We start from the raw sequence: 12,116 nt of genomic DNA on the forward strand, positions 1-12,116 counted from the left end.
CAAGTCATTGAAACCAGAGACTGCAACACATTTATCCTATCTGTAATAGATTTTGTTACTTTTTCTCTTTCATTTAGGAAGCCCTACCCCAACCACTCATGAAATAGTCACAGTGGGTGACCCTTTACTCTCCTCTGGACTTCGAAGCATTGGCTCCAGGCGTCACAGTACTTCTTCCTTGTCACCCCAGCGGTCTAAGCTCCGGATAATGTCTCCGATGAGAACTGGGAGCACTTACTCCAGGAACAGTGTCTCCTCTGTCTCCACCACAGGGGCCACTGCGGATCTGGAGTCAAGTGCCAAAGCGGTCGATCATGTCTTAGGGCCACTGAATTCTAATGCTAATTTAGGGCAGAACACTCCCACCTCTTCAAATTTGCAAAGGACAGCGGTTACTGTGGGCACTAAAACCAGTCACTTGGATGGCTCTTCATCTTTAGAAACGAAGCATTCCAGTGCTTCAGACTTGACATCCAAGAGCTCCTCTTTGAAGGGAGAGAAGACCAAAATGCCGAGTTCCAAGAACTCAGAGGGATCGGCCCATAATGTTGGTTACCCTGGCATTCCGAAACTGGCTCCGCAGGTTCATAATGCAACAGCTGGAGAATTAAATGTTAATAAAATGGGCACTTTTGCTGACCTTTCTTCAGTGCCATTTTCTTCTAAAGAGGGCCTCCCCTTCCCACCACTCCATTTGAGAGGGCAGAGAAACGAGCGAGACCAACAGACAAATGGCAATCAGTCAGCAAACCCCAATCCCGATGAAGATGCTGAAGTCAAAACCTTGAAGCTGTCTGGAGTGAGCAGCAGATCATCCATTATCAATGAACACGTGGGAGCCAGCTCCAGAGATAGGAGACAGAAAGGGAAAAAATCTTGTAAAGAAACTTTCAAAGAAAAGCATTCCAGTAAACCTTTCTTGGAACCTGGTCAGGTGGCAACTGGTGAGGAAGGAAACCTAAAGCCAGAGTTTGTTGATGAAATGTTGACTCCTGATTTCATGGGGCAACGATCATGTAATAATGTTTCTTCTGAGAAGACTGGGGACAAAGTCCATCCTATTCCAGGAGTCCCCAAAGCTCCATCCATGCAAGTGGAAGGATCTGCAAAGGAATTACAGACACCCCGGAAACGCACAGTTAAAGTAACACTGACACCTCTAAAAATGGAGAGTGAGGGTCAGTCCAAGAACACCCTGAAAGAAAGTAGTCCCGTTTCCCCTTTGCAGATAGAGTCTGTGTCTCCAACAGAACCAGTTTCTGCCTCAGAAAGCCCAGGAGATGGTCCTGTGGCCCAACCAAGCCCCAATAATACGTCATCCCAGGATTCTCAAAGTAACAACTATCAGAATCTTCCAGTACAGGACAGAAACCTGATGCTTCCGGATGGCCCCAAACCTCAGGAAGATGGCTCTTTCAAGAGGAGATACCCCCGCCGCAGTGCCCGGGCACGCTCTAACATGTTCTTTGGGCTCACCCCACTCTATGGAGTAAGGTCCTATGGCGAAGAAGACATTCCATTTTACAGCAGCTCAACTGGGAAGAAGCGAGGCAAGAGGTCCGCTGAAGGACAGGTGGACGGGGCAGATGACCTGAGCACTTCAGATGAAGACGACTTATACTATTACAACTTCTCTAGGACAGTGATTTCTTCAGGTGGAGAGGAACGGCTGACACCCCATAATTTATTTCGGGAGGAAGAACAGTGTGATCTTCCAAAAATCTCACAGTTGGATGGCATCGACGATGGGACAGAGAGTGATACCAGCGTCACAGCCACAACTCGGAAGAGCAGCCAGATTCCAAAAAGAAACAGTAAAGAAAACGGAACAGAGAACTTGAAGATGGATCGGCCTGAAGACACTGGGGAAAAGGAACATGTCATTAAGAGCTCAGTTGGCCACAAGAATGAGCCAAAGGTGGATAACTGCCACGCCGTGAGCAGAGTGAAAGCACCGGGGCAGGACTCCCTGGAGGCTCAGCTCAGCTCGCTGGAGTCGAGCCGCAGGGTCCACACAAGCACCCCTTCAGATAAAAACTTGCTGGACACCTATAACACCGAGCTCCTGAAGTCAGATTCGGATAACAACAACAGTGACGACTGTGGGAACATCCTGCCCTCGGACATTATGGACTTTGTCCTAAAGAATACTCCGTCCATGCAGGCTTTGGGTGAGAGCCCAGAGTCCTCTTCGTCAGAACTCCTCAACCTTGGTGAAGGCTTGGGTCTTGACAGCAATCGTGAAAAAGACATGGGTCTTTTTGAAGTGTTTTCCCAGCAGTTGCCAACGACAGAGCCTGTGGACAGTAGTGTCTCTTCCTCCATCTCAGCGGAGGAGCAGTTTGAGTTGCCCTTAGAGCTGCCATCAGATCTCTCCGTCCTGACCACCCGGAGTCCCACGGTCCCTAGCCAGAACTCCAGTAGGCTAGCCGTGATCTCAGACTCAGGAGAGAAGAGAGTAACCATCACAGAAAAAGCTTCCTCTGAAGGCGACTCCTCCCTGCTGAGTCCAGGAGTAGATCCCAGTCCCGAGGGCCACATGACTCCCGACCACTTTATCCAGGGTCACATGGATGCGGACCACATCTCCAGCCCTCCCTGTGGCTCTGTGGAGCAAGGTCATGGCAACAATCAGGACTTAACTAGAAACAGCAACACCCCTGGCCTTCAGGTACCCGTTTCCCCTACCGTTCCCATCCAGAATCAGAAATACGCGCCCAACTCCACTGACAGTCCTGGCCCGTCTCAGATTTCCAATGCCGCTGTCCAGACCACTCCGCCCCACCTGAAGCCAGCCACTGAGAAACTCATTGTTGTTAACCAGAACATGCAGCCACTCTACGTCCTCCAAACCCTTCCGAATGGAGTGACCCAGAAAATCCAGCTGACCTCGTCTGTAAGTTCAGCACCCAGTGTGATGGAGACAAACACGTCCGTGTTGGGCCCCATGGGAAGTGGTCTCACCCTCACCACAGGACTCAACCCGAACCTGCCAGCCTCTCAGTCGTTGTTCCCTCCTGCTACCAAAGGCTTGCTCCCCATGTCTCATCACCAGCACTTACATTCCTTCCCCGCTGCTACTCAGAGTAGCTTCCCCCCCAACATCAGCAGTCCTTCGGGCCTACTCATCGGGGTTCAGCCTTCTCCAGACCCCCAGCTTTTGGTTTCAGAAGCCAGCCAGAGGACAGACCTCAGTACCACGGTAGCCACTCCATCCTCTGGACTCAAGAAAAGACCCATATCTCGCCTGCAGACCCGAAAGAATAAGAAACTTGCCCCCTCTAGTACCCCTTCCAACATTGCCCCTTCAGACGTGGTTTCCAACATGACACTGATTAACTTCACTCCCTCCCAACTTCCGAATCATCCCAATCTCTTAGACTTGGGGTCACTGAATACTTCATCTCACCGAACTGTCCCCAACATCATAAAAAGGTCTAAATCTGGCATTATGTATTTTGAACAGGCACCCCTGCTACCGCAGAGTGTGGGGGGGACCACTGCCCCGGCGGCAGGCACTGCCACCATAAGCCAGGATACCAGCCACCTCACCACAGGGCCCGTGTCTGGCCTGGCCTCCGGTTCCTCCGTCCTGAACGTTGTATCCATGCAAACTACCACCGCCCCCACAAGTAGTGCATCTGTTCCAGGACACGTCGCGTTAACCAACCCCAGGTTGCTGGGTACACCGGATATCGGCTCCATAAGCAATCTTCTAATCAAAGCCAGCCAGCAGAGCCTGGGGATTCAAGACCAGCCTGTGGCTTTACCGCCAAGTTCAGGAATGTTTCCACCACTGGGGACGTCACAGACTCCCTCCACGGGCGCGATGACGGCTGCACCCAGCATCTGTGTGCTCCCCTCTACCCAGACAGCGGGTGTCACAGCTGCTTCGCCTTCTGGGGAAGCAGAAGAACACTATCAGCTCCACCATGTGAACCAGCTCCTCGCCAGCAAAACTGGGGTTCTCTCTTCCCAACGGGATCTTGATTCTGCTCCAGGATCCCAGGGATCCAGCTTTACCCAGACAGTAGATGCTCCTAATCCCATCGGCCTGGAGCAGAACAAGGCTTTACCCTCAGCTATGCAAGCCAGCTCAGCCTCTCCAGGGGGTTCCCCATCCTCCGGACAGCGGTCAGTGAGTCCCTCAGTGCCGGGGCCCACGAAACCCAAACCAAAAATCAAACGGATTCAGCTGCCTTTGGACAAAGGGAGTGGCAAGAAGCACAAAGTTTCCCACTTGCGGACCAGTTCTTCTGAAGCACACATTCCAGACCAAGAAGCCAACACGACACCCCAGACCTCAGTCACAGGGTGAGAGATTGCGGACCTTGGCTCCGCGGGGTCTGAGGGATTTCATGCTCTGGCTTAGAGGCTGTTGAAGTGGTCTTCTGGGAGGGACACGCCTCTGCCCAAGTTGCTTTACTCAGGTTTTCTGGGCTTTTTTTTTTTCTCACAGTGGTAGTTTATAGAGTAATATTTAGTTCCATTCATGGCAGTTTGTCCCGTGAACAGAACCACATCTTTAATCACTCTCTGCTCTGATTTAGAACAGTGCTACTGTTTGCTCATGTTTCTTTTTGCTGAGGCTCAGTTAGGAGACTAAGGGATGATTATTCCTGTCTGGAGGGCAAAACCACCTGTTGGAGATCCTCCTGGTGTCCTTTTCTGAAACATTATTATTAAGATATACGTAAAGTACACAAATGAATTTTTACCTAGGTATGCACCCACAAGGCTGCCATTTCGATCATAATATAAGATATTCCTAGTGTTCCAGAAGGCCGCAGAAGGCCACGGTGCCCTCCCTTCAGTCAGTGCCCCCTCCTCACTGGCTGGTTAGACATACTGACCTGTATCACCACAGGTTAGTTTTCCCAGCCCATACATTTTATGTGATCCTGGTGGAGTCATTTCTTTAGACTGACCTCCATGTTGGGTACATATTTACTCTTGTTTTTCCTGAAGAGATCCAAACGATTCTGTTCCAGGACTCCAGGAGCAGAGGCTGAGCAGCAGGATACAGCTAGTGTGGAGCAGTCACCACAGAAGGAGTGTGGGCAGCCTGCAGCGTGAGTACAAAACTTAGTTCCCTAAGATGAAACCCTCAGCTCTGTCCACCTCATTTTAGAAAACAGTCCTTCCTGATTTGTATTGATTTTTTTTTTAATGGAATTAATACATGCTTGTTAAAAAACAACAACATAGAATTACTTAAATAGTAGATGAAGATTCCACATTCATCCTGCTTACCCCTTTCCCAGTTTATTGCCTAGAGGTAATCATTGCTTGTAATTTGTTTTCATTCATGCCAACATATCTGTACATATTGATTTACAGGGTGTATGTATGAATGTGTACATACCTTTTTACATAAAATGAATAATGCTGTACATACCATTCTGTACTTGTTTGCTTTGCCTAATTATATTGTATTGTATACATATTTCTATGCCACTTCATTTTTTAATGACTGTCTCCAGGTCCATTGTGTAGACACTACAGTAATTTAACTAGTCTCCTGTTGATCTCCATCTGGATTGTTTGCACAATTTATTTAATTTTAAAAAGTGAAAATTGGTGTGGATTACTGGCTCATGCAGCCTGATTTTGTTTTTAATTAAACCAGCTAGCTCACTTAAGCAACTCCAGAACTGCTTCTAACGAGTGTCTTTTTTTTTTTTTTTCTGACACTTAAGGGTATGAGAAGAATTTCAAGAACACAATCTACAGTTCCAAAAGCAGAAACTTAATGTCAGTGTTTGGGGAAGAATCTCTCAAAAGATAGTTGATGTTGTGTATCATACAGTAGTGTGGTGGTGTATCCATTCGGCAGGTTGTACACAAAGCATCCTGTGGTTCATGTCTGGTGTAACTGACAGCCGAATGGCAGGTTGTTGACAGTTTTTATCTTTGAATTGAAGAACTCGCTGGCGTTGCATCTCCTGTTTGGTTTTCTTTTCATGTAGGCAAGTGGCTGCTCTTCCTGAGATTCAGACAACACAGAATCCAGCACATGAACCAGAAAATTCAGGTATGTGGGTGGGTAACATGTTAGAATCAGAATTTCAAAGCCAGAAGCACTGTAAGAATCACCTTGGGACTTCTCCAGTGGTTGAGACTCCGTGCTCTCAATGCAGGAGGCCCTGGTTCAGTCGCTAGTCAGGGAACTCTGTAGATACCACACGACGCAGCTAAGACCTCACAGGCCACAACTAAAGATCCCGCACGTCACAACCAAGACCCCACACAGCCAAATAAATAGCTAAATGTTAAAAAAAAAAACCTCCTTCTCCACCTACTGATTTTCTAGATTAAAGGAAAAAGAAGTTAAAACTCTAAAAAACGTGGTCATTGACCAAAGGACAGCAGACTAAGACGTACACTGTAAAGACTCGACTGCCCTGCTTGTTGTAACAGCAGTGTGGCTGAAACAGCTCACAAGGAGCTGCCCTCAGCCTTTACTTGTCACTAGTGAAAACCAAGAACCACTCTTATTATATAATATAGCCAGATACATCTCCTTAGCACTTCATCTGTCCTGATACATTTCATTGATAAACAAGTAGTTACTTCAAGACTAGAGAGCTCTGGATATAAGTCTTTGCCCTTTTCCTTTGAGGGGATTCCTGGAAGAAAACCAGGAAGAGAAAATGCTTAGGCATAAGGTTTGGGCAGTAGTCACATTCTGCTTATTTGCTGATTCCTGGAGGGGATTGACACATCTCTGTGTCAGTGGGCAGTATGAGAGGTGGTGGCTGAGTGCAGACTCTGGAGCCATGTAGGTGGAAATCCCAGCTTTACCACATTCGCTGTACGAACTTGGATTCCTTGACCTCTCTCCCTCTCAGTTTTCTCACCTTTAAAATTAAGATAATAATGACACCTGCCTCACTGGATTGTTCCGAGGTTTATCTGAGTTAATTTAGAAAATTCCTGGAAGCATTCCTCACACATGTTAACCATTGTTATTTTTTAGCTTTGACTCTATTGAAGGCAATTACTTAGTGTAAAACAGTTAGATTGTGATTATAGAAACTCACTAGAGAGACAATATAACTTCACATAAAAATATGTGTGTATATTCTTGTTTTTGTCATTTTCTAGCTCTAACCTCAGGCAAGCTGCTCCGCTTCTTTGAGCCTCAGGTGTGTTATCTGTAAATGGGAATGATGAAGCCAGCTGTGAAATGTTGTTAGGCTTAGAGATGACGTGTGTAAAGGACTCAGTATGTGTGTGCTGTGGCATCCACTCTGGCCCCCATTTTCTCCCTCACAGAACCTAAAACGGCGGAAGAGGAAGAAAGTAATTTCAGCTCTCCACTGATGCTTTGGCTCCAGCAAGAACAGAAGCGGAAAGAAAGCATTGCTGAGAAAAAGCCCAAGAAAGGACTTGTTTTTGAAATTTCAAGTGATGATGGCTTTCAGATATGTGCAGAAAGTATTGAAGGTGCGTGGGTTACGTTAGGTCGGCTGACAGCGCAGGCTCTGTCAACCGGGGCTACACTTCATCTGTAGGAGCGCCATCTATGCAGGCAGCTCCGCATATGACAGAGTGGACTGGAGACACCAGAAGGCAAGAGGCCCCTAGTTAGAGTATTGCTGCAGTAGAGATGTCAGGTAAGAAAGTCCACTTCTGGAAGGAGAGGAAAGCAAAGGAGGGAAGAACGGACACATTCATGACTGCTTGGATGTAGAGGGCAGAGAGAGATGAGTCAAAGATGACTGAAGATTCAGGCCTGGGTGACTAAAAAAAGTGATCTGTAAAGCGAACAAAAAAAAATAAGAGTGCAAGTTCTATGTAAGATGTATTACATGCAGAGCGTGGGAAGAGAGATCACAGACTCAAGTTAGAGGTGGAAGGGATTGTGAAGGTTTTCTGGTTAAACCCCTTAATTATAAGGAGCTGAGAGGTTGTGATCTTCCCACAGTCCTGGTTAACCATTGCTGCTGTTATTGTGTTGGTTAGGGGTACAGGGAGCAGAGTTCATACCACATATTCAGGTTTGGGACCTGAACTACCCTCTAGGGAAGTGAGTGCTTGGGGATCAGGGGTCATTTTCAGAAGACAGGCATCTCCTCACTGCTTTTGCATCCTTTGTAATAGAAAGGAGCCCTGCTGGGTGGGACACCTTCCCAGCATTCTTATTCAGTGAACTGATTTAAACTAAGAAAACAACACAAAGCTGATTTAGCAGGGGATATTTTCACTACATTGGTATTGAGATGTTTGACTGAATATCTTAAAAAAACAAAAACAACTTCTTATTTTAATTGCAGTATAATCAACTACCAGTGTTGTGGTAGTTTCAGGTCCATCGCAGAGCGACACTTAAACCGAGTATCTTACCTCCTTACAGATGCCTGGAAGTCGCTGACAGACAAAGTCCAGGAGGCTCGGTCCAACGCCCGCCTGAAGCAGCTCTCATTTGCAGGTAATGCTACAGAGGTCATCTTCCGCCTGTTTCAGTATCCTCTGGTAGCTTGTAACTGTAAGCTACAGGGGTGGTTCTACCCCCCCCAAAAAAAATCATCCTCCTTTTTTAAAAAAAATCATTTTTCACACTTTATTGAGATATAAACCTTATACTACACAGTTTACCCATTTAAAGCATATAAATCAGTGGCTTTTAGTGTTTTCACAGAGCTGTGCAAGCCATCACTACTGTATAATTGCAGAACATTTTCATCATCCCTACAAGAAACCCCATACCCATTAGTGGTCATGCCTCAGCCCCAGCCCCTGGCAGCCGCTCCTCTGCTCTGTCTCTCGATGCACCTACTCATACATTTCCTGCAGAAATGAATCATACAGGTCATAGCCTCTTGTGCCTGGCTGCTTTCGTTTAATATAATTCTTTCAAGATTTCTCTACTGTAACATCACCTCAGTACTTTATTCCTTTTTTACAATTTTTATTGTAGTAAAATACACATAACAAAATTTTTAAATTAGAAATACTTTAAAATTATTTGTAAGTATACACTTCAGTGGATTAAATACAGCCACCTTGTTGTGCAGCCCTTGCCACCATCCATCTCTCTAACTTTTCTTCATCTTATTTGTTTATTTATGTGTTTGGCCGCACCAGATCTTCGTAGCTGTGTGTGGGCTTTCTCTAGTGGCGAGTGGGGGCTCCTCTCTGGGTGCGGTGCACGGGCTGCTCATCGTGGTGGCTTCTCTTGTGGAGCAAGCTCTAGGGCGCGCGGCTTCACTAGTGGTGGCGCATGGGCTTAGCTGCCCTGCAGCATGTGGAATTTTTTCAAACCAGAGATTGAACCCATGTCCCCTGCATTGGCCAGCGGATTCTTTAAACCACTGAACCACTAGGGAAGTCCATGTAACTTTTCATCTTGTAAAACTGAAACTCTATATCCATTAACCATTGACTCCCTATTCTCCCCTTCCTACAACTTCTGGTACCCACCATTATTCTTTCTTTCCATCTTTGTGATTTTAACTGTTTGAAGCACCTCATGTGAGTGTCCTCTTGTGCCTGGCTTAGTACACTCAGCATAATGTCCTCCAGGTGCATCCTTGCATGTTGCAGAACTTCTTTTTTCAGGCTGAATATTATTCCATTTAATGTATATTACATTTACTTTATCAATTGATCCATCAGTGGGCACTCAGATTGCTTCCCAGTTTTTGATAATTTGAATAATTCTGCTATTAACATGTGTGTACAGTGATCTCTTCAAGACTTTGCTTTCAGTTCTCTTGGATATATACCCAGAAGTAGAATTGCTGGATCTTACAGTGATTCTATTTTTAATTTTATGAAAAACGGCCAAACTCTTTTCTACAGTGTCTATATCATTTTACATTCCCACCAGTGATACACAAAAGTTCCAATTTTTCCACGTCCTCACCAATACTTGTTGTTTTCTGTACATTTCCCTAATCACTTGAGATGTTGAGCATCTTTTCTTTTGCTTATCAGCCATCTATATATCTTCTTTAGAGAAATGTTTATTCAAGTCCTTTGTTTCTTCGTAAGGTGTTTTTTTGTTTGTTGTTGAGTTTCATAAGTTCTGTATATTAAGGATAATAATTCCTTATCAGATATGTAATTTGCAAATATTTTCTTTCATTCTGTGGGCTGCCTTCTTTTTTACTTTGGGGATAGCGTCTTTTTTGTTTTTTAGATCGGTGAGGGAGATATTTTGGGGGCAACAAAATATGGTTCATAGATTCTGCTCTGTCCAACTGTGGTGGTCATTGGGTGAACTATAATTAAAATTTTTTATATGGCCTCTTCCCAGGGTCACTCTGAACTAAATATTGATGATACATGTAAGATTCTGCTCCTGGGAGTGGAACAGCTGGGTCTGTGGTGACTCTGTACTTAGCTTTATGGGGAACTGCCAAATTGGTTTTCCAGTGTGGCATCACCATTCTACATTTCCACCAGCAATATACAGTGATTCCAATATCCATATCCTTGTCAACACTTGTTAGTGTCTGTCTTTTTGATCATAGACATCTTAGTGAGTATGAAATGATGTCTCATTGTGTTTTTGTTACACTTTCTTTTTAAAGTTGAAATAGATTCATTGGTATTAGATTTCAAATTAAATTTAGGCAGTATAAAAATATATCACACAGTTTCAAGCACAATTACAATTACAGATTTTAATTAATCTTCCATTCACTCTGGCTGTTCTGTATCTAGCCACCTCTCTAACAATCTCTTTTCAAATTGGTCCTAGAAAGGAAAATGAATGAGTACCTAGAGGAATTTTCTTTATAATATTTTTGTTTAAAGAGGGAAGAGAGGACAGAGAAAAACAAATATATGATATCACTTATGAATGTGCTGTGAACATGTGAAGAAGTTTCTTAGCCGTGTCTGACACTTTGCAACCCCATGGACTGTAGCCCACCAGGCTCATCTGTCCATGGGATCCAGCAAGAATACCAGAGTGGGTTGCCATTTCCTTCTTCAGGGGATCTTCCCAACTCAAGGATCGAACCCACATCTCTTAGGTCTCCTGCATTTCAGGCCAGTTCTTTACTAGTAGTGCCACCATGTGGAATCTAAAAAAAATGATACAAATGAACTTATCTTCAAAATAGAAATAGACCCACAGACACAGAGCTTCCCAGGTGACGCTAGTGGTAAAGCACCCACCTGCTATTGCAGGAAATGCTGGATTGGGAAGACCCCCTGGAGTAGGGCATGGCAACCCACTCCAGTATTCTTGCCTAGAGAATCCCATGGACAGAGGAGCCTGGCAGGCTACAGTCCATAAGGTCACAAAGGGTCGGACATGACTAAAGCAACTTAGCAAACACAGACATAGAAAACAAAGTAGCAGATGCTGGGAGTGAACCACACTGATCTCTGTGTTCCATAGTCCAGAGCCTGTCCATCAGTCTCCATCTCCCAGGCTACTGCCTGGTCCTTGTCCCCACACGCTTATATTCTAGAGGCAGCTGTCAGCGCTCTGAAGAAGATAAAATGGAGTGACGAAAGACTCTGATACAAGGGTAGGTACTTGGTGGCAGGGAGTCTTTTCTAGATCGAGTGGTCAGGAAAGGCGTCTCTTGAGGTGACATTAAAACTGAGACCTTCCAGTCTCAGGTACCTTCCAGTTATGTTCACCTTTGTTTTCCCAAGATTCTTTCTGCCACAGTGGATAGAACGAATGTGGGTGATAGAGCAGGTGATCAGGAAATATTTGTTGGATGAGTAAGCGAATCGCCCACGAGAGACTAGGTTGTTCCCACAGTATCCTACACATGTGTCCTGTATCCTACACATTTATCTGGTTGCTTTCACATTGCGAGGTTTGTATACGTAATATATCTCCCTCTGCCAAGGGCTCCTTGAGACCAGGCACCATGCATAAATCATCTTTCTTTTCCTGTTATTGACACAATGTCTAATCTCATTGTAAGCCCTCTAGTAAATGCAGAGCTAAACACTCAGACTAAACCTTAAAATGCATTTTGTGAAAATACCCATAAGTATCTTTTTAATGGCTTTTTCTGTCAGAATGTATAGGAATCTAAAACTCCTAGGAAGAAATTCTTGGGGAAAATCAGTGTTTTTAGAGAAAAAAAGTGGTACTCGCCTGGCAGTTCAGTGGCTAAGACTCTGTGCTCCCAGTG

The 12,116-nt window shown here is 45.1% G+C and overlaps 1 protein-coding gene across 10 annotated transcripts in view; it reads left to right on the plus strand.

Annotated features, from left to right (window-relative positions):
* The window catches only part of KMT2A (lysine methyltransferase 2A), a 78,058-nt gene that overhangs the window by 56,379 nt on the left and 9,563 nt on the right, over window positions 1–12,116 (plus strand). For 9 of the 10 annotated variants that reach the window (XM_086339517.1, XM_086339511.1, XM_086339513.1 and 6 more), the window contains 5 exons: window positions 78–4,314; window positions 4,992–5,072; window positions 5,970–6,034; window positions 7,279–7,449; window positions 8,360–8,434. In XM_086339517.1, coding sequence (XP_086195643.1) covers window positions 78–4,314; window positions 4,992–5,072; window positions 5,970–6,034; window positions 7,279–7,449; window positions 8,360–8,434 — 4,629 coding nt within the window. The remainder of the gene's footprint in view (window positions 1–77; window positions 4,315–4,991; window positions 5,073–5,969; window positions 6,035–7,278; window positions 7,450–8,359; window positions 8,435–12,116) is intronic. The other variant, XM_086339518.1, reaches the window with a different exon arrangement.

This window comes from Bos grunniens, chromosome 15 (assembly GCF_055505025.1).
Source record: "Bos grunniens cultivar Pamir isolate PY7600 chromosome 15, Bosgru_T2T1.0, whole genome shotgun sequence".
NCBI lineage: Eukaryota > Metazoa > Chordata > Mammalia > Artiodactyla > Bovidae > Bos > Bos grunniens.